The following is a 19,258-nucleotide window of genomic DNA, read 5'->3' as shown; positions in this document are numbered from 1 at the left end:
GTATCAAAAATGCCAATATACATATAAAACAGGTTAGCAATAATGAAAACAAAAGTGTAGGAATAAAAATCAACAGTAATAAACAAGCTCTATCAAAGTCTAGGGATAAATGAATTGTCATAAGAGAATATAGAGTTCAGTTCTGTTCGTGCTGAGGTAGTTGTGGTTGTGTTGCAATTGTTGGAGAGAGAGAGAGAGAGAGCAAGAGATTGAGCAGCTGCAGCCAGCAAACCTTCTGTTGTTTTCTTGTTCCGTTGCACCGTTGTGGTCATTCGGTTATAACCCCTCCGTTCTCGGCTAGACCGTTCTTCTGTGGTTCTGTTCAGGGTGAGTGAGTGAGTGTGAGTGTGTGAGTGAGTGTGTGAGGCCACTTGGTGAAAGAGAGGCGGGGAAGGAGGGATGGAAGAAATGATGAGAGAGGTGAGCCCAAGCTGATTGGGAGAGTCTGTGAGACAGTAAAAATTGATGGGGAGGGAGGGTGGGTTGGGGAGTGAGTGATGGATGGGGAGGGAGGGTGGGTTGGGGAGTGAGTGATGGATGGGGAGGGAGGATGGGTTGAAGAATGAGTGATGGATGAGGAAGGAATGATTGATGGGGTGAGAAGGGGAGGGTGGGTGGGTTGGGGAGTGTGTGATCGATGGGGAGGGAATGATGGATAGGGAGAGAAGGGATGGGACGGTGAGATGGATGGGGAGGAAGCTGATCTGAACCATTGCTTGTTGGTCACCATGGCTGGTGGCTCGGTGTCTCTGCACTGAGCTTACAAGAGGCACTGTGTTGTGTTTTCCAATGGCAGGGGGATGGAATTCCTGGAGTCACTGGTCCCAGTGCAGCTCCCTCTGTAATTCTGGAGTCCAGACCAGAAATCGAAGCTGTATGAATCCGCTGGCAGTTGATGGAGGAGTCGAATGTGCAGGACCTCACATCCAAACACGAGATTGTAACACTCAGCCCTGTGACAGTAAGACAGCCTGCACCGAATTGTTAAATCTTGAAATTATTAAAATACTGAGACTATGGATTATTGTCCAGGAGAAATTTGCTCTCCTCCTCCAACATTCAGAGGTAACCAGTGGTTTAGAAGGAATAAGAGGGTAAAGAGTGTGAGTTATACTATTTTGGCAGTAAAATCATGAAAAAGCTGAACATTGTGGAGTAATGTGTAATGGTGGAATATGTGGGGCCCCGGGCGACAGAACGCTGACAGTCAATAGACAGTCGGTGCAGGAGTAGGCCATTCGGCCCTTCTAGCCAGCACCGCCATTCACTGTGATCATGGCTGATCATACACAATCAGTACCCCGTTCCTGCCCTCTCCCCATATCCCTTGACCCCGCTATCTATAAGAGCTCTATCTAACTCTCTCTTGAATGAAAGATCTAAGTGAATACTTCGCAACATAACAAAATGATGTAGATGTTGCAGTTAGAGAGGAATATGAAATCATGGAAATAATAAATTGGTAAATTGTTATTGTCATCTATACCAAGGCCACGTATACAATGAAAATCTTTGTGTTTTGTTAACACAGTGTTAATAAGCATACAGAACAAAAGGAAGCAGAGAAGACCTTAAGGAAGAGAATTAGGCCATTCAGCCCATTGAGTCTGTTCCATCATTCAATCACAGCTGTTTCTTTTCAACCCCATTCCCTACTTTGTCCCCATATCCCTCTTGCGTATCAATCTCTGCCTTAAATTCACCTGATGGCATATTCTCCACAGCCATCTGGGGCAATGAATTCCACAGATTCACCACCCTCTGGCTGAAGAAATTCCTCCATATCTCTATTCTAAAGGGACATTCCTGTATTCTGAGCCTGGGGAGTGGTCCAGGATGACTCATCAGGTAACAGTTGGGGGGTTGGGGGGGGGGGGGAATGGTATCTGGGATGTCTTACTGGAGGATCAGGTTTGGGCTGCCCCAACCTCTTCCTGTCTACGTTACCTGTTGCTTTTGACTCACTTTTCCTTTACCAGAGCTCTGCCCGGAAGGAATGACGTATCGTAGCGTGGAGGAGTGTATACAGTCAGGGGGAGCATGCCCACGTGCTTGTCAGGATCTGGCAGCCACAGTGGAATGTACCACACAGTGTTATGACGGCTGTTACTGTGTGCAGGGCCTGATGCTGCAGAATGGCTCCTGTGTAGCACCGCAAGAATGCAGCTGCTACCATCAGGGCCAGTGGCTGGAACCAGGCACGAGTCTTCCCCAGGACCCCTGTAACAACTGGTAAGTGTGTTTCACCCTGCATGGGGCATCGTTCCATATTCTCTAAAGGTCCCATCTCCCCTCAGCTCCCATATCCTTTCCCCACAGACATTGAATGAATCTCCCTCTGCGTTGTCCCAACACACACTTGCAGGGTCAGACACAGACTGAAGCTCTCTCCACATCATCCCATCCTATACTCTCAGGATCAGACACAGAGTGAAGCTCCCTCCACACTGTCCCATCACACACTCCCAGGATCAGACACAGAGTGAAGCTCCCTCCACACTGTCCCATCACACACTCTCAGGATCAGACACAGAGTGAAGCTCCCTCCACATTGTCCAATCACACACTCCCAGGATCAGACACAGAGTGAAGTTCCATTCACATTGTCCAATCACACACTCCCAGGATCAGACACAGTGTGAAGTTCTCTCCACATTGTCCAATCACACACTCCCAGGATCAGACACAGTGTGAAGTTCTCTCCACACTGTCCAATCACACACTCCCAGGATCAGACACAGAGTGAAGCTCCCTCCACATTGTCCAATCACACACTCCCAGGATCAGACACAGAGTGAAGCTCCCTCCACATTGTCCAATCACACACTCCCAGGATCAGACACAGAGTGAAGCTCCATCCACATTGTCCAATCACACACTCCCAGGATCAGACACAGAGTGAAGCTCCATCCACATTGTCCAATCACACACTCCCAGGATCAGACACAGAGTGAAGCTCCATCCACATTGTCCAATCACACACTCCCAGGATCAGACACAGAGTGAAGCTCCATCCACATTGTCCAATCACACACTCCCAGGATCAGACACAGAGTGAAGCTCCATCCACATTGTCCAATCACACACTCCCGGGATCAGACACAGAGTGAAGCTCTCTCCGCCCTGTCCAATCACACACTCCCAGGATCAGACACAGAATGAAGCTCCATCCACACTGTCCAATCACACACTCCCGGGATCAGACACAGAGTGTATCTTCTCCAGCACCATCCTCAGAAAGGAACAGCACTGTCCAACACAAGAATAAGAGCAGGGGCAGGGGTATTGAGTGTAAGTGTAAATCATGTTGCAGCTCTTAGACACCTCAAATCACTTCTGCCTCTCTGATCACACTGTCCTTGTGGCCTTTTAGAACTGCATCCCCTAATAAACATTGCCTCTTCTCAATCTTCCTCCCAAAACATATCTTATGGTCAAAGATCCCAACCCTCTGCCAAATCCACCCTGTCGATGCTGATCATAATTTTTTGGTCCTTACTCGGCCAGCTAGCTGTACTGAAGCTATCTTCCAGCACTTGGGCTCAGTTGGTTCCAGTGCTTGTTTAGATACGCCTTAAAAGCTGTCAACAACCCAGCTTTTCCCACTCCTCTCAACAGTGTATTCCAATTATTCAACAGTGTCTGGCTAACAGAAAGACTCAAATCACCACAATCTGCTGTTTTGCCACTGTACATCATATAAAGCCATCGTCATTGAAGAAGGTTATTTAAAACCTTTAAAGTGTGCTAAGAGGAGGTAAATGGCTTTAAATTCAAATAAAAGCGAAGTGTTGCACTTTGGGGAGTCAAACCAGGGTAGGACTTCTGCAGTGAAAAGTAGTGTCTTGAGGACTGTGATAGAACAGAGGGACCATGTAATTCACTGAAAGTGGCATCACAGGTGGGCAGGTTTGGTGAAGAAGGCATTTGACACACTGATCTTCTCATCAGTCAGGCCGTTATAGGAGGCACAAGAGACTGTGGTTGCTAGATTCTGCATACAATCAGCAGATCAAGTCAGGTCAGTGGGAGGAAAGAAACAGTCAATGTTTCAGCCTGAAACACTGACAATTTCCTACAGTTATTCACCTCTCCCTTCTCCTCTAATGGTTCCCTTCTCACCTCTTTTACTTAACATAATCCAGCACTGTTCTCTCTGTCTATCTCCTAATAGCTGCCTCCCATCTTAACTCTGCTCTTCCATCTTTTTTTCCCATTCAACACCATCATCTCTTCAGTAATAATTAACAAGCTTATCAACCTGGCCCTCTGTATCTCCTTCTGCAGCTGGATCCTTGACTTCCTCATGGGAGACCACAGTCTGTACAGATTGGTAATAACGTCTCCTCCCTGTTGACAGTCAACACAGGCACACAAGGGTATGTGCTTACCCTGCTGCTCTGCTCTCTCTACACTCATGACTGTGTGGCTAGACACAACTTAGACACCATCAATAAATTCACCAATGACTTCTCTGTTGTTGGTGGAAACACAGATGGCGATAAGGCGGTGAGATAGGCTGGCTGTTGGAGTGGTGTTATGTCAACAATCCTGCACTCAACCTCAGCAAGACAAAGGACATGATTGTGGAATTCAGGAAGTGGAAATCAGGAGAATACAAACCTGTATTCATGGGGGAAGGGGTGGTGTCAGTGGTAGAAAAGGTAAGTAGCTTCAGGTTCTTGGGTGTCAACATCGCAGAGGATCTATTGTGGTCCAATACATTGATACAGTCTTGAAGAAGGCACATGACAAGCTCTACTTCATTAGGGACTTGAGGAGATCTGGTACATCACCAGATTTCTGAGATGGATGGTGGGGAGTATTCTGACTGTTTGCAATGCAGCCTGGTTTGGAGGGGTCACTGCACAGGGTCACTAGAGGCTGCAGAGGGTTGTGGCCCATCATGTGCACAACCCTGCCCACGATTGAGGACATCGTTAAGAAGGCAGAATCCATCCTTAGTGCCTTTCACCATCCACGACATACCCTCTTCCTGTTACTAACCATCAGGGAAGAGGTACATGAGCCTGAAGACGCACACTCAATGTTTTAAGAACAGCTTCTTCAACTCCACCATCAGATTTCTGAATGGTCCATGAACAGTCTTTATTCTTTCTTTGAATTATTTATTTATTTTGTGCTATAGCAACATTTAAAATACATTTGGAAAAGTACATGGATAGGAAAGGTTAGGGATTTGAGCCAATTTTGTGAAAATCAGGTTAGCTTAGATGAGTACTTTGGTCTGCATGGACGAGTTCAGCCTGTTTCTGTGCTGTATGACTCTGTGATTGAAGTAATTCAGTGTTTTTGTACTAATCTTATCCTTTTCCTTTCTGTCTATAGATCTGAAATGACCCAGATTATTCATTCCCAGCTTTAGTTAACTTCCAACCACTTTTTCATCATAGTTATCAGACCAAACCCACATGGAACCAGTACACATGTCTTGTTACATGCAGACTACTAAAACCATTCACTTTCAGTGTCTCCAGATTAGGAAGAATGGCAGATTCTGATTCAGAAGATTGTGTTGGTCTGACATCTCCAGATTTGGCAACTCCAGTTGCTCCCACCCGATACCCCAATTCTCTCTGGCAAACACGAGGAAATCTGCAGATGCTGGAAATTCAAGCAACACACACAAAATGCTGGTGGAATGCAGCAGGCCAGGCAGCATCTATAGGAAGAAATACTGTTGACATTTCAGGCTGTTTTCAGTCCTGACGAAGGGTCTCGGCCCAAAACATCAACAGCGCTTCACCCTATAGATGCTGCCTGGCCTGCTGCGTTCCACCAGCAGTTTGTGTGTGTTGCCCCAATTCTCTCTGCCCTGATTCTGGTGTGAATCCCTATACTGCAGTTGAACTTGGAGCATTGTTGTGACTCTGAACTCTTCCCCATACCTCACTTTTCATTGTTGCTGTTTTATTGCAGTACCTGTCAGTCTGGAGAGATGGTGTGTGGGATCGAGCCCTGTGCAGGTACTGGATTTACAGGGTAACTGAGTGCATCATTAAACATCTCCATCTACACTGCTCAGTGCACCCCTCAGCCCTCTCCCCCGCTCCCACGTCTCACCCCCTCCCTTGCCCTCCTTCACAAACCTTCCCACTCTCACTTTTCTGGAACTTTCTTCTTGCCTCCCTCATCCTCCCTTCCCCACACCTTCATCCCAACTTCCCTGCCCTCCAACCACCCCACCTCCCCTCTCTCTGCTGCTCCAGTTATCCGCACTGCTCTGTCAGATTGTTGACCCATTGGTTCCTCCTGGTGTTTTGCAGTGGACTGTGTCTGGAGCCAGTGGACAGCCTGGAGTTCCTGCAGTAAGACCTGTGATGTTGGATTCAGACACCGGTACCGATTGCCCACAGTCCCCAGTGCTGGAGGCAGAGATTGTCAGGGCTCCCGGGTAGAGACCGACCACTGCAGTCTGCAGCTCTGTGAAGGTGGGTCAGAAGAACCAGTCAGTGATCTGGAATTGAAATAGGTTTAACATTGTCAAATAGAACAAAGGAACAGGCCCTTCAGCCCACAATGTTGTGCCAAACTAATTACGTTAACAATCAAATAACTAAAAGTAATAAATAACTAATCCCTTCTGCTTACATAATGTCCATATCCTTCCATTTCCTGCACATTCCTGTGCCTGTCTGAGAGCCTTTTGAATGCTTGTCTGTATCATTTTTGCATCCACCAACATCCAGGCACCTATACTCTGTTGAAAATAAACTTGCCTCAGTTACTGTATCTCCTTTGAACTTGCCCCTTCTTAGTTTAAGTGCACGTCCTTTGATGTAGATTGTAAGGTCAAGGGTTCCCATTTACCCTATTTAATAGCATTGCAACGGTGGGATAGAAGCTGTCCTTGAGCCTGCTGGAATGTGTCTTCCTGATTGGGAAGGGGAAGAAGAGAGAATCTGGGGTGGTGGGGTCTTTGATAGTGTTTGCTGCTTTCTGAGGCAATGAAGGTTAGACAGAGCAGTGAGAGCTTTGTCAATGAGATCCCAACCACTGGATGAGGGTGTGGGGAGGGGGTTAGGAAGAACTCAGTGTTGCTCAGTTACATGACAAGGCTGGTGTTTAAGGCCCAACTTTCCAGAAGTCCGTGTCTACGTGGCTTAGGAATTCCAACAGTATGGTTGTTCCAGGATTTAGCCCCAAGAAGTAACCTGAACGACCAAGCCTCTGTAAGCTGGGTTTCTGTTCCTCCATCTGCAACTGGATCCTTGACTTCCCCACTGGGAGACCACAGTCACTGTGGATGGGAAATAATATCTCCTCCTCATGATCAACAAGGGTGCCACCTTTGCCCACTGCCCTACTCTCTCAAGCCATGACTGTGTGGCTAGGCACAGCTCAAACACCATCTATAAATTTTCTGATAGCACAACTATTGTTGGCAGAATTTCAGATGGTGACAAGGAGTTGTGCAAGAGTGAGGTAGATCAGCCAGTTGAGTGGTATCACAACAGCCTTGCACTCATTATCAGTAAGACCAAGGAATTGACTGTAGACTTAAGGAAGGGGAAGTTGAGGGAACACATAGCCATCCTCACTGAGGGATCAGTAGTGGAAACGGTGAGCAGTTTCAGGTTCCTGTATATCAACATCTCTAAAAACATGTTGGGGGAATTACAAAGAAGGTACAACAGTGGATATATTTCATTAGGAGTTTGAGGACACTTGGTTTGTCATCAAAGATGCTTGCAAATTTCTACATATGTACCATGGAAAGCATTCTAACTGATGGCATCACTGTCTGGTATGGGGGGGGGGGGGGGACACACTACATGGGATCAGAAAGAACTGCAGAAAGTTGTAAACTCAGTCAGCTCCATCATAAGCACTAGACCTCCCCCCAGCATGCATAACTTCAAAAGGCAATGTCTTAAGGTCATTGAGGACCACATCACCCAGGACATGCCCTCTTCCCATTGCTATTATCAAAGAGGAGGTACAGGATCCTGAAGGCATACACTCAATGTTTCAGGAACAACTTCTCCTCTGCCATCAGATTTCTGAGTCCATGTACCCTACCTCAATATTTTTCTTTTTTCCCCCCTCTTTTTGCACTACAAATTTCAAAGGTTCATTTTATTGTCAATCATGTACAACTCTGATATTGGTCTTTAATTTGGTACTTAATATATTTGTGTATATATTCCTTACTGTAATGTATAGTTTTTGTTATTATGTATTGCAATGTACTGCTGCTGCAGAGCAACACATTTCACGACATACAGTATGCCACGAGTAGAGGGGAGTGTGCTCAGGCCTCGGAACTCAGAGTCCAAATGTTTATTAACCTCCTCCTGAAGAAATTCTTTCTCATCTCAGCTGACCCCATCTGTTATCTCAGAAGCTTACATCTCTCACATTTCCCTTTATTCCTTTAAACTGCAGTGAATATTGGATCAGCGTCCTCACTGTCTGAGTCAGATGGCCTTACCCCGACGGGATAGGTGCAGTGCTGCATCGTGAGATTCAGCTGTCCTACCTCAGAGAATGAAACTGCACCCACTGCTCTAGTGGGAGTTTTGCAAAGCCCCGATGGAAGTACACCACAGGTCAGGCAGCAATCGTGGAGAAAGAGTCAGAGTTAACATTCAGATCGATGACCTTTCTTCAGATCAGCTTATCACATCTTTCTGTATTCCATCCTTCCTTTGTTAATGTGATGTACCACTTTTATACAATACTTTACGAAATGCCTTTAGAAATCCAAATATCTACTCTGGCTATCAACACCTTCAACAATCTGATAGGTTTTTCAAAAGTAATGTTTCTTTTACAACACTTCCCTAATTGGCACTGTAGATATGTAGAATGGGAGTGGGGTAAGAGCAGTCACCTCTTCAAACCTTCTCCATATTCAGTTTCATCCTGACTGATGATTTTTGTTTCTCTTGTGTTTCTGTTTCCTCCCATGACACCCTGAAGACAATATCTAACTCATTCCTGGATATGTTTAATGGCTTGTCTGCAACTGCTATCTGTGATGGAAAGTTCCAGTGGTTCACCACCCTCACAACATTCCAGCAGACTGGCTAATCAGGATCTCCCTTTCACAGATCCACGTTGACTTTGCCTGATCCTGGCACTCTTCTCCAAGTACTTTGCACTTCCCTAGCCTGTGCGTAGTCAGGATTTACAACATTAGACTGGAACTTCATGCTTCTACAGATACTGTTCATATGATGGCTACTTGTTACAATGGTGCACATAGTAGAATCAAAATTCAAAGTACATTTATTATTGAAGTATCTATGCATTATACCACCGTGAGATTCATCTCCTTACAGTCAGCCATAAAAGAACAGATTTTAAAAAACCTGACGAATACCCAACGTGCAGAGGGAAAAAAACACAAATGATGCAAACAATAAAGCAAATGGAATTCAGAATGAAATCGAGTGCTCAGACACAAAACCCAGGGCAGCCAGAGCTGGCACACAGCTAAACATCAACTCAGCGAAGAGCAGATTAAATGCATGTTCATGTGTCTATCTAAGAGCTACTGGAATGCCCCCATCATGTCTGCCCAGACAGTGCGATCTAGGCACCCACTACCAGGGTGTGCTCTAGGAGTCAGAAATAGGCCCATTACCAATCTGAGTGAGAATATATGAGGAATAGTTAGTAAGTTTGCCGATAACATCGAAATGGGTATAGTGCTAGATTGTGAAGAGGGATATCAAGAATTGTGGTAGGGTCTTGATCAGTTGGGTAACTGGGCTGAGAAATGGCAAATAAAATTTAGTTTAGGTAATTATGAAGTTTTACATTTTAAAAGGACAAATCAAGGTAGGACTTTCACATTGAATGAAAGGGCCCTGAGTATTATTGTAAAACTGGGAGGTCTTGGAGTACAGGTGCATTGTCCTCTTAAGTGGAGTTACACCTCGACAGGTTGGTGAAGTAGTGTTTTGGCATGCTGGCCTTCATCAATCAGGGCATTTTGTGCATAAATGTTGGGGGTCATAGTGTGTTTGTACAGGATGCTGATGAGGCCACACTTGGAGTTAAGTATTCGAATTTGGTTGCTTGGGAAAGGATGTGATTAAGTTGGAAGAATGTAAAAATGATTTACAGGGATGTTGCCTGGACTCAGGGGTCTGAGTTATAGGGAGGGCTTGGACAGATAGAGCCTCCGAGGGGAGGAGACTATGGCCTGATCTCATAGAGGTATATAAAGGAGGAGCATAGACAGGGTGAACAGATTCCTTTCCAGAACTGGACAATCGAAAACTAGAGGACATAGTTTTAAGGTTAGAGATGAAAGATTTAATGAAACACCTGAGGGGTAATTTTTCTACACAGCAGTTACCAGAGGAAGTGCTTGATGCAGGTACAGTAGATACACTTAATAAGTATGTGGACAGGTATATGGATGACAGACGTTTCAAGGGATGTGGGCCAAGTGCTGGGAAATTGCATCAGCTTAGCCACATGTGGGCCGAAGGGTTGTTTCTCGTGTTGTACAACTCTAACTCAGTGAAAGAGGAGTGACCTTATGTTAGTACTTGGGCCTTCAACCTGAGATATTGACTCTGCTTCCGTTTCTATGGATCTGTTCTTGTTTGGGAGGTGTGTGTGGAGGGGGAGTGGCCTCCACTCCAGGGTTAACCTGGTGTGTTGAAGAGGCTCTAATGGAGTTCCTTACTCCCCACCTTTCTCAGATGTGTGGAGTAACTGGGGGCCCTGGTCGGAATGCTCGGTATCTTGTGGATCAGGGCTCAGGAATCGGACAAGATCAAACGCTTCCTCACAAAGCAGTCAGCTGATGAGTTGTAACCTCCATCCATGTGGTAAGTGCACTGATCTTTGCCTGGATGTAATTCAGGGAAATTGGCATGGGCACAGCACTGGTTAGGTGAGGGTGAGGATTGTTAGAGGTGGGAGGGAGCGAGCAAAGTGTCAGAGGAGGGAGCAGAACATTGAGGAGGGAGAGAAGTGCTGGGGATGGGTAAAGTGACCATGGAAAACGGTAGAGATGACAACATGTGGGCAGCTCCCATTGTAATGTTACTGTGATAATGGCCATTTGTATTCAAGCACTTATGCCTGCTCTTGTTCACAGGAGAGGCTCCTTCCAACTGCTCCGATGGGATGGTATGGCGACTTTGTGCTGATGGAGTAGTGTTTTGCTCAGAGCTTGGGCTGAATGTGTCCAGCAGGAGGTGTAGACCAGGGTGTTTCTGCCAAGAGGGGCAGGCGCTACAGGTCAGCAAGTGAATCCTTTATATTGACTCGGCATGGCCGTGGTGGGACAAGGCCCCTGTGTCCATGCTTCTCTCAAACTTTGTCAGGCTCCTAACTTCGCACAGTCTGTCAATGAATGTTAGTTCGATGGATGGGATGAAGATGGGTGAATGTGTTTGAGGGGATGTGGCTGATGGGGTGAGTGGGATTGAGGGATGTGGCTGATGAGGTGAGTGGGATTGAGGGATGTGGCTGATGAGGTGAGTGGGATTGAGGGATATGGCTGATGGGGTGAGTGTGAGGGGACGTGGCTGATGGGGTGAGTGTGAGGGGACGTGGCTGATGGGGTGAGTGTGAAGGGTGTGTCTGATGGTGTGAGTGGGATTGAGGGATGTGGTGATGGGGTGAGTGGGATTGAGGGATGTGGCTGATGGGGTGAGTGGGATTGAGGGATGTGGTGATGGGGTGAGTGGGATTGAGGGATGTGGCTGATGGGGTGAGTGTGGGGGGTGTGGCTGATGGGGTGAGTGGGATTGAGGGATGTGGCTGATGGGGTGAGTGGGATTGAGGGGATGTGGCTGATGAGGTGAGTGGGATTGAGGGGGTGTGGCTGATGGGGTGAGTGGGATTGACGGGGTGTGGCTGATGGGGTGAGTGGGATTGTGGGGGTGTGGCTGATGGGGTGAGTGGGATTGAGGGATGTGGCTGATGGGGTGAGTGGGATTGAGGGATGTGGTGATGGGGTGAGTGGGATTGAGGGATGTGGCTGATGGGGTGAGTGGGATTGAGGGGATGTGGCTGATGAGGTGAGTGGGATTGAGGGGGTGTGGCTGATGGGGTGAGTGGGATTGAAGGATGTGGCTGATGGGGTGAGTGGGATTGAGGGATGTGGCTGATGGGGTGAGTGGGATTGAGGGATGTGGCTGATGGGGTGAGTGGGATTGAGGGATGTGGCTGATGGGGTGAGTGGGATTGAGGGATGTGGCTGATGGGGTGAGTGGGATTGAGGGGGATGTGGCTGATGGGGTGAGTGGGATTGAGGGGGTGTGGCTGATGGGGTGAGTGGGATTGAGGGGATGTAACTGATGGGGTGAGTGGGATTGAGGGATGTGGTGATGGGGAGAGTGGGATTGAAGGATGTGGCTGATGGGGTGAGTGGGATTGAGGGGGATGTGGCTGATGGGGTGAGTGGGATTGAGGGGGTGTGGCTGATGGGGTGAGTGGGATTGAGGGGGATGTGGCTGATGGGGTGAGTGGGATTGAGGGGGTGTGGCTGATGGGGTGAGTGGGATTGAGGGGATGTGGCTGATGGGGTGAGTGGGATTGAGGGGGATGTGGCTGATGGGGTGAGTGGGATTGAGGGGGTGTGGCTGATGGGGTGAGTGGGATTGAGGGGGTGTGGCTGATGGGGTGAGTGGGATTGAGGGATGTGGCTGATGGGGTGAGTGGGATTGAGGGATGTGGTGATGGGGTGAGTGGGATTGAGGGATGTGGCTGATGGGGTGAGTGGGATTGAGGGATGTGGCTGATGGGGTGATTGGGATTGAGGGATGTGGCTGATGGGGTGAGTGGGATTGAGGGATGTGGTGATGGGGTGATTGGGATTGAGGGATGTGGTGATGGGGTGAGTGGGATTGAGGGATGTGGCTGATGGGGTGAGTGGGATTGAGGGATGTGGTGATGGGGTGAGTGGGATTGAGGGGATGTGGCTGATGGGGTGAGTGGGATTGAAGGATGTGGCTGATGGGGTGAGTGGGATTGAGGGGATGTGCCTGATGGGGTGAGTGGGATTGAGGGATGTGGCTGATGGGGTGAGTGAAATTGAAGGATGTGGCTGATGGGGTGAGTGGGATTGAGGGATGTGGCTGATGGGGTGAGTGGAATTGAAGGGATGTGCCTGATGAGGTGAGTGGGATTGAGGGATGTGGCTGATGGGGTGAGTGGAATTGAGGGATGTGGTGATGGGGTGAGTGGGATTGAGGGATGTGGCTGATGGGGTGAGTGGAATTGAAGGATGTGGCTGATGGGGTGAGTGGGATTGAGGGGATGTGGCTGATGGTGTGAGTGGGATTGAGGGATGTGGCTGATGGGTTGAGTGGGATTGAGGGATGTGGTGATGGGGTGAGTGGGATTGAGGGATGTGGCTGATGGGGTGAGTGGGATTGAGGGATGTGGTGATGGGGTGAGTGGGATTGAGGGATGTGGTGATGGGGTGAGTGGGATTGAGGGGATGTGGCTGATGGGGTGAGTGGGATTGAGGGATGTGGTGATGGGGTGAGTGGGATTGAGGGATGTGGCTGATGGGGTGAGTGGGATTGAGGGATGTGGTGATGGGGTGAGTGGGATTGAGGGGATGTGGCTGATGGGGTGAGTGGGATTGAGGGGGTGTGGCTGATGGGGTGAGTGGAATTGAAGGATGTGGCTGATGGGGTGAGAGGGATTGAGGGATGTGGTGATGGGGTGAGTGGAATTGAGGGATGTGGCTGATGGGGTGAGAGGAATTGAAGGGAAGTGGCTGATGGGGTGAGTGGGATTGGGGGGTGTGGTTGATGGGGTGAGTGGGATTGAGGGATGTGGTTGATGGGGTGAGTGGGATTGAAGGATGTGGCTGATGGGGTGAGTGGGATTGAGGGATGTGGCTGATGGGGTGAGTGGGATTGAGGGATGTGGTGATGGGGTGAGTGGAATTGAAGGGATGTGCCTGATGAGGTGAGTGGGATTGAGGGATGTGGCTGATGGGGTGAGTGGGATTGAGGGATGTGGCTGATGGGATGAGTGGAATTGAAGGATGTGGCTGATGGGGTGAGTGGGATTGAGGGGATGTGGCTGATGGTGTGAGTGGGATTGAGGGATGTGGCTGATGGGTTGAGTGGGATTGAGGGATGTGGTGATGGGGTGAGTGGGATTGAGGGATGTGGCTGATGGGGTGAGTGGGATTGAGGGATGTGGTGATGGGGTGAGTGGGATTGAGGGATGTGGTGATGGGGTGAGTGGGATTGAGGGATATGGCTGATGGGGTGAGTGGGATTGAGGGATGTGGTGATGGGGTGAGTGGGATTGAGGGGATGTGGCTGATGAGGTGAGTGAGATTGAGGAATGTGGCTGATGGGGTGAGTGGGATTGAGGGATGTGGCTGATGGGGTGAGTGGAATTGAAGGATGTGGCTGATGGGGTGAGTGGGATTGAGGGGATGTGGCTGATGGTGTGAGTGGGATTGAGGGGATGTGGCTGATGGGGTGAGTGGGATTGAGGGGGTGTGGCTGATGGGGTGAGTGGGATTGAGGGGGTGTGGCTGATGGGGTGAGTGGGATTGAGGGGATGTGGCTGATGGTGTGAGTGGGATTGAGGGATGTGGCTAATGGGTTGAGTGGGATTGAGGGGGTGTGGCTGATGGGGTGAGTGGGATTGAGGGATGTGGCTGATGGGGTGAGTGGAATTGAAGGATGTGGCTGATGGGGTGAGTGGAATTGAGGGATGTGGCTGATGGGGTGAGTGGGATTGAGGGGATGTGGCTGATGGTGTGAGTGGGATTGAGGGGATGTGGCTGATGGGGTGAGTGGGATTGAGGGATGTGGCTGATGGGGTGAGTGGAATTGAAGGATGTGGCTGATGGGGTGAGTGGGATTGAGGGGATGTGGCTGATGGTGTGAGTGGGATTGAGGGATGTGGCTGATGGGGTGAGTGGGATTGAGGGGGTGTGGCTGATGGGGTGAGTGGAATTGAAGGATGTGGCTGATGGGGTGAGAGGGATTGAGGGATGTGGTGATGGGGTGAGTGGAATTGAGGGATGTGGCTGATGGGGTGAGAGGAATTGAAGGGAAGTGGCTGATGGGGTGAGTGGGATTGGGGGGTGTGGTTGATGGGGTGAGTGGGATTGAGGGATGTGTTTGATGGGGTGAGTGGGATTGAAGGATGTGGCTGATGGGGTGAGTGGGATTGAGGGATGTGGCTGATGGGGTGAGTGGGATTGAGGGATGTGGTGATGGGGTGAGTGGAATTGAAGGGATGTGCCTGATGAGGTGAGTGGGATTGAGGGATGTGGCTGATGGGGTGAGTGGGATTGAGGGATGTGGCTGATGGGATGAGTGGAATTGAAGGATGTGGCTGATGGGGTGAGTGGGATTGAGGGGATGTGGCTGATGGTGTGAGTGGGATTGAGGGATGTGGCTGATGGGTTGAGTGGGATTGAGGGATGTGGTGATGGGGTGAGTGGGATTGAGGGATGTGGCTGATGGGGTGAGTGGGATTGAGGGATGTGGTGATGGGGTGAGTGGGATTGAGGGATGTGGTGATGGGGTGAGTGGGATTGAGGGATGTGGCTGATGGGGTGAGTGGGATTGAGGGATGTGGTGATGGGGTGAGTGGGATTGAGGGGATGTGGCTGATGAGGTGAGTGGGATTGAGGAATGTGGCTGATGGGGTGAGTGGGATTGAGGGATGTGGCTGATGGGGTGAGTGGAATTGAAGGATGTGGCTGATGGGGTGAGTGGGATTGAGGGGATGTGGCTGATGGTGTGAGTGGGATTGAGGGGATGTGGCTGATGGGGTGAGTGGGATTGAGGGGGTGTGGCTGATGGGGTGAGTGGGATTGAGGGGGTGTGGCTGATGGGGTGAGTGGGATTGAGGGGATGTGGCTGATGGTGTGAGTGGGATTGAGGGATGTGGCTGATGGGTTGAGTGGGATTGAGGGGGTGTGGCTGATGGGGTGAGTGGGATTGTGGGATGTGGCTGATGGGGTGAGTGGAATTGAAGGATGTGGCTGATGGGGTGAGTGGAATTGAGGGATGTGGCTGATGGGGTGAGTGGGATTGAGGGGATGTGGCTGATGGTGTGAGTGGGATTGAGGGGATGTGGCTGATGGGGTGAGTGGGATTGAGGGATGTGGCTGATGGGGTGAGTGGAATTGAAGGATGTGGCTGATGGGGTGAGTGGGATTGAGGGGATGTGGCTGATGGTGTAAGTGGGATTGAGGGATGTGGTGATGGGGTGAGTGGAATTGAGGGATGTGGCTGATGGGTTGAGTGGGATTGAGGGATGTGGTGATGGGGTGAGTGGGATTGAGGGATGTGGCTGATGGGGTGAGTGGGATTGAGGGATGTGGTGATGGGGTGAGTGGGATTGAGGGATGTGGTGATGGGGTGAGTGGGATTGAGGGGATGTGGCTGATGGGGTGAGTGGGATTGAGGGATGTGGTGATGGGGTGAGTGGGATTGAGGGATGTGGCTGATGGGGTGAGTGGGATTGAGGGATGTGGTGATGGGGTGAGTGGAATTGAAGGGATGTGCCTGATGAGGTGAGTGGGATTGAGGGATGTGGCTGATGGGGTGAGTGGGATTGAGGGATGTGGCTGATGGGGTGAGTGGAATTGAAGGATGTGGCTGATGGGGTGAGTGGGATTGAGGGGATGTGGCTGATGGTGTGAGTGGGATTGAGGGATGTGGCTGATGGGTTGAGTGGGATTGAGGGATGTGGTGATGGGGTGAGTGGGATTGAGGGATGTGGCTGATGGGGTGAGTGGGATTGAGGGATGTGGTGATGGGGTGAGTGGGATTGAGGGATGTGGTGATGGGGTGAGTGGGATTGAGGGGATGTGGCTGATGGGGTGAGTGGGATTGAGGGATGTGGTGATGGGGTGAGTGGGATTGAGGGATGTGGCTGATGGGGTGAGTGGGATTGAGGGATGTGGTGATGGGGTGAGTGGGATTGAGGGGATGTGGCTGATGGGGTGAGTGGGATTGAGGGGGTGTGGCTGATGGGGTGAGTGGAATTGAAGGATGTGGCTGATGGGGTGAGAGGGATTGAGGGATGTGGTGATGGGGTGAGTGGAATTGAGGGATGTGGCTGATGGGGTGAGAGGAATTGAAGGGAAGTGGCTGATGGGGTGAGTGGGATTGGGGGTGTGGTTGATGGGGTGAGTGGGATTGAGGGATCTGGTTGATGGGGTGAGTGGGATTGAAGGATGTGGCTGATGGGGTGAGTGGGATTGAGGGATGTGGCTGATGGGGTGAGTGGGATTGAGGGATGTGGTGATGGGGTGAGTGGAATTGAAGGGATGTGCCTGATGAGGTGAGTGGGATTGAGGGATGTGGCTGATGGGGTGAGTGGGATTGAGGGATGTGGCTGATGGGGTGAGTGGAATTGAGGGGATGTGGCTAATGGGGTGAGTGGAATTGAGGGATGTGGCTGATGGGGTGAGTGGGATTGAGGGATGTGGTGATGGGGAGAGTGGGATTGAGGGATGTGGCTGATGGGGTGAGTGGGATTGAGGGATGTGGCTGATGGGGTGAGTGGGATTGAGGGATGTGGTGATGGGGTGAGTGGGATTGAGGGATGTGGCTGATGGGGTGAGTGTGAGGGGGTGTGGCTGATGGGGTGAGTGGGATTGAGGGATGTGGCTGATGAGGTGAGTGGGATTGAGGGGATGTGGCTGATGAGGTGAGTGGGATTGAGGAATGTGGCTGATGGGGTGAGTGGGATTGAGGGATGTGGCTGATGGGGTGAGTGGGATTGAGGGATGTGGCTGATGGGGTGAGTGGGATTGAAGGATGTGGCTGATGGGGTGAGTGGGATTGAGGGATGTGGCTGATGGGGTGAGTGGGATTGAGGGATGTGGTGATGGGGTGAGTGGGATTGAAGGGTGTGGCTAATGGGGTGAGTGGGATTGAGGGGATGTGGCTGATGGGGTGAGTGGGATTGAGGGATGTGGCTGATGGGGTGAGTGGGATTGAGGGGGTGTGGCTGATGGGGTGAGTGGGATTGAGGGATGTGGCTGATGGGGTGAGTGGGATTGAGGGATGTGGCTGATGGGGTGAGTGGGATTGAAGGATGTGGCTGATGGGGTGAGTGGGATTGAGGGATGTGGCTGATGGGGTGAGTGGGATTGAGGGATGTGGCTGATGGGGTGAGTGGAATTGAGGGGATGTGGCTGATGGGGTGAGTGGGATTGAGGGATGTGGCTGATGGGGTGAGTGGGATTGAGGGATGTGGTGATGGGGTGAGTGGGATTGAAGGGTGTGGCTAATGGGGTGAGTGGGATTGAGGGGATGTGGCTGATGGGGTGAGTGGGATTGAGGGATGTGGTTGATGGGGTGAGTGGGATTGAGGGATGTGGCTGATGGGGTGAGTGGGATTGAGGGGATGTGGCTGATGGGGTGAGTGGGATTGAGGGATGTGGTGATGGGGTGAGTGGGATTGAGGGGGTGTGGTGATGGGGTGAGTGGGATTGAGGGGATGTGGTGATTGGGTGAGTGGGATTGAGGGATGTGGTGATGGGGTGAGTGGGATTGAGGGATGTGGCTGATGGGGTGAGTGGGATTGAGGGATGTGGTGATGGGGTGAGTGGGATTGAGGGGGTGTGGCTGATGGGGTGAGTGGGATTGAGGGATGTGGCTGATGGGGTGAGTGGGATTGAGGGATGTGGCTGATGGGGTGAGTGGGATTGAGGGATGTGGCTGATGAGGTGAGTGGGTTTGGATTTGTGGTGATTCCAAATCCTGAAGCTATAGGTTGTTAGATGCAGCTGTCGATGTTTTCCAGGACGGTCGGTGCATTCCTATTGCTGAGTGCCCGTGTGTCGAAGGAGGTGAGATTTATCATTCTGGAGCCAGTGTGGTGAGAGGATGCAGCACCTGGTAAGTGAGGAGCTTCTGCTTCTGTTGGGGACCCTCAATAAATGCAGTGGAATTAGAGCATACAGGGGAATCGCCCCTCAGCTTGCAGTGGGCTGGAATATATTGTGTTTGTGTCAGTGTGTGTGTCTCTGCTCCTGTCTGTGACCGTGTGTCAGTGTGTGTGTCTCTGCTCCTGTCTGTGACCATGTCTCTGCCCCTGTCTGTGACCGTGTCTCTGTTGTTGTGTCTCTGTCAGTGTGTGTGTCTCTGTCCCTGTCTGCGACCGTGTCTCTGTTGTTGTGTCTCTGTCAGTGTGTGTGTCTCTGACCCTGTCTGCGACCGTGTCTCTGTTGTTGTGTCTGTGTCAGTGTGTGTGTCTCTGCCCCTGTCTGTGACCATGTCTCTTCTTTTGTCTGGGTCATTGTGTCTGTTCTCTCTGT

General features: G+C 50.3%; 1 protein-coding gene across 1 annotated transcript in view; it reads left to right on the top strand.

Moving 5' to 3' along the window:
• sspo (SCO-spondin) overlaps positions 1 to 19,258 on the top strand; it is a 288,864-nt gene that overhangs the window by 124,081 nt on the left and 145,525 nt on the right. Inside the window, exons 55-61 of the mRNA XM_073052198.1 lie at positions 797 to 961; positions 1,980 to 2,232; positions 5,941 to 5,987; positions 6,288 to 6,452; positions 10,686 to 10,814; positions 11,087 to 11,229; positions 18,745 to 18,839. Of these exons, the coding sequence (XP_072908299.1) occupies positions 797 to 961; positions 1,980 to 2,232; positions 5,941 to 5,987; positions 6,288 to 6,452; positions 10,686 to 10,814; positions 11,087 to 11,229; positions 18,745 to 18,839 (997 nt within the window). The remainder of the gene's footprint in view (positions 1 to 796; positions 962 to 1,979; positions 2,233 to 5,940; positions 5,988 to 6,287; positions 6,453 to 10,685; positions 10,815 to 11,086; positions 11,230 to 18,744; positions 18,840 to 19,258) is intronic.

This window comes from Hemitrygon akajei, chromosome 1, assembly GCF_048418815.1.
Source record: "Hemitrygon akajei chromosome 1, sHemAka1.3, whole genome shotgun sequence".
Classification (NCBI taxonomy): domain Eukaryota; kingdom Metazoa; phylum Chordata; class Chondrichthyes; order Myliobatiformes; family Dasyatidae; genus Hemitrygon; species Hemitrygon akajei.
The sequence above is the reverse complement of the archived record's forward strand: the minus strand, read 5'-3'. Positions and strand labels throughout refer to the sequence as shown.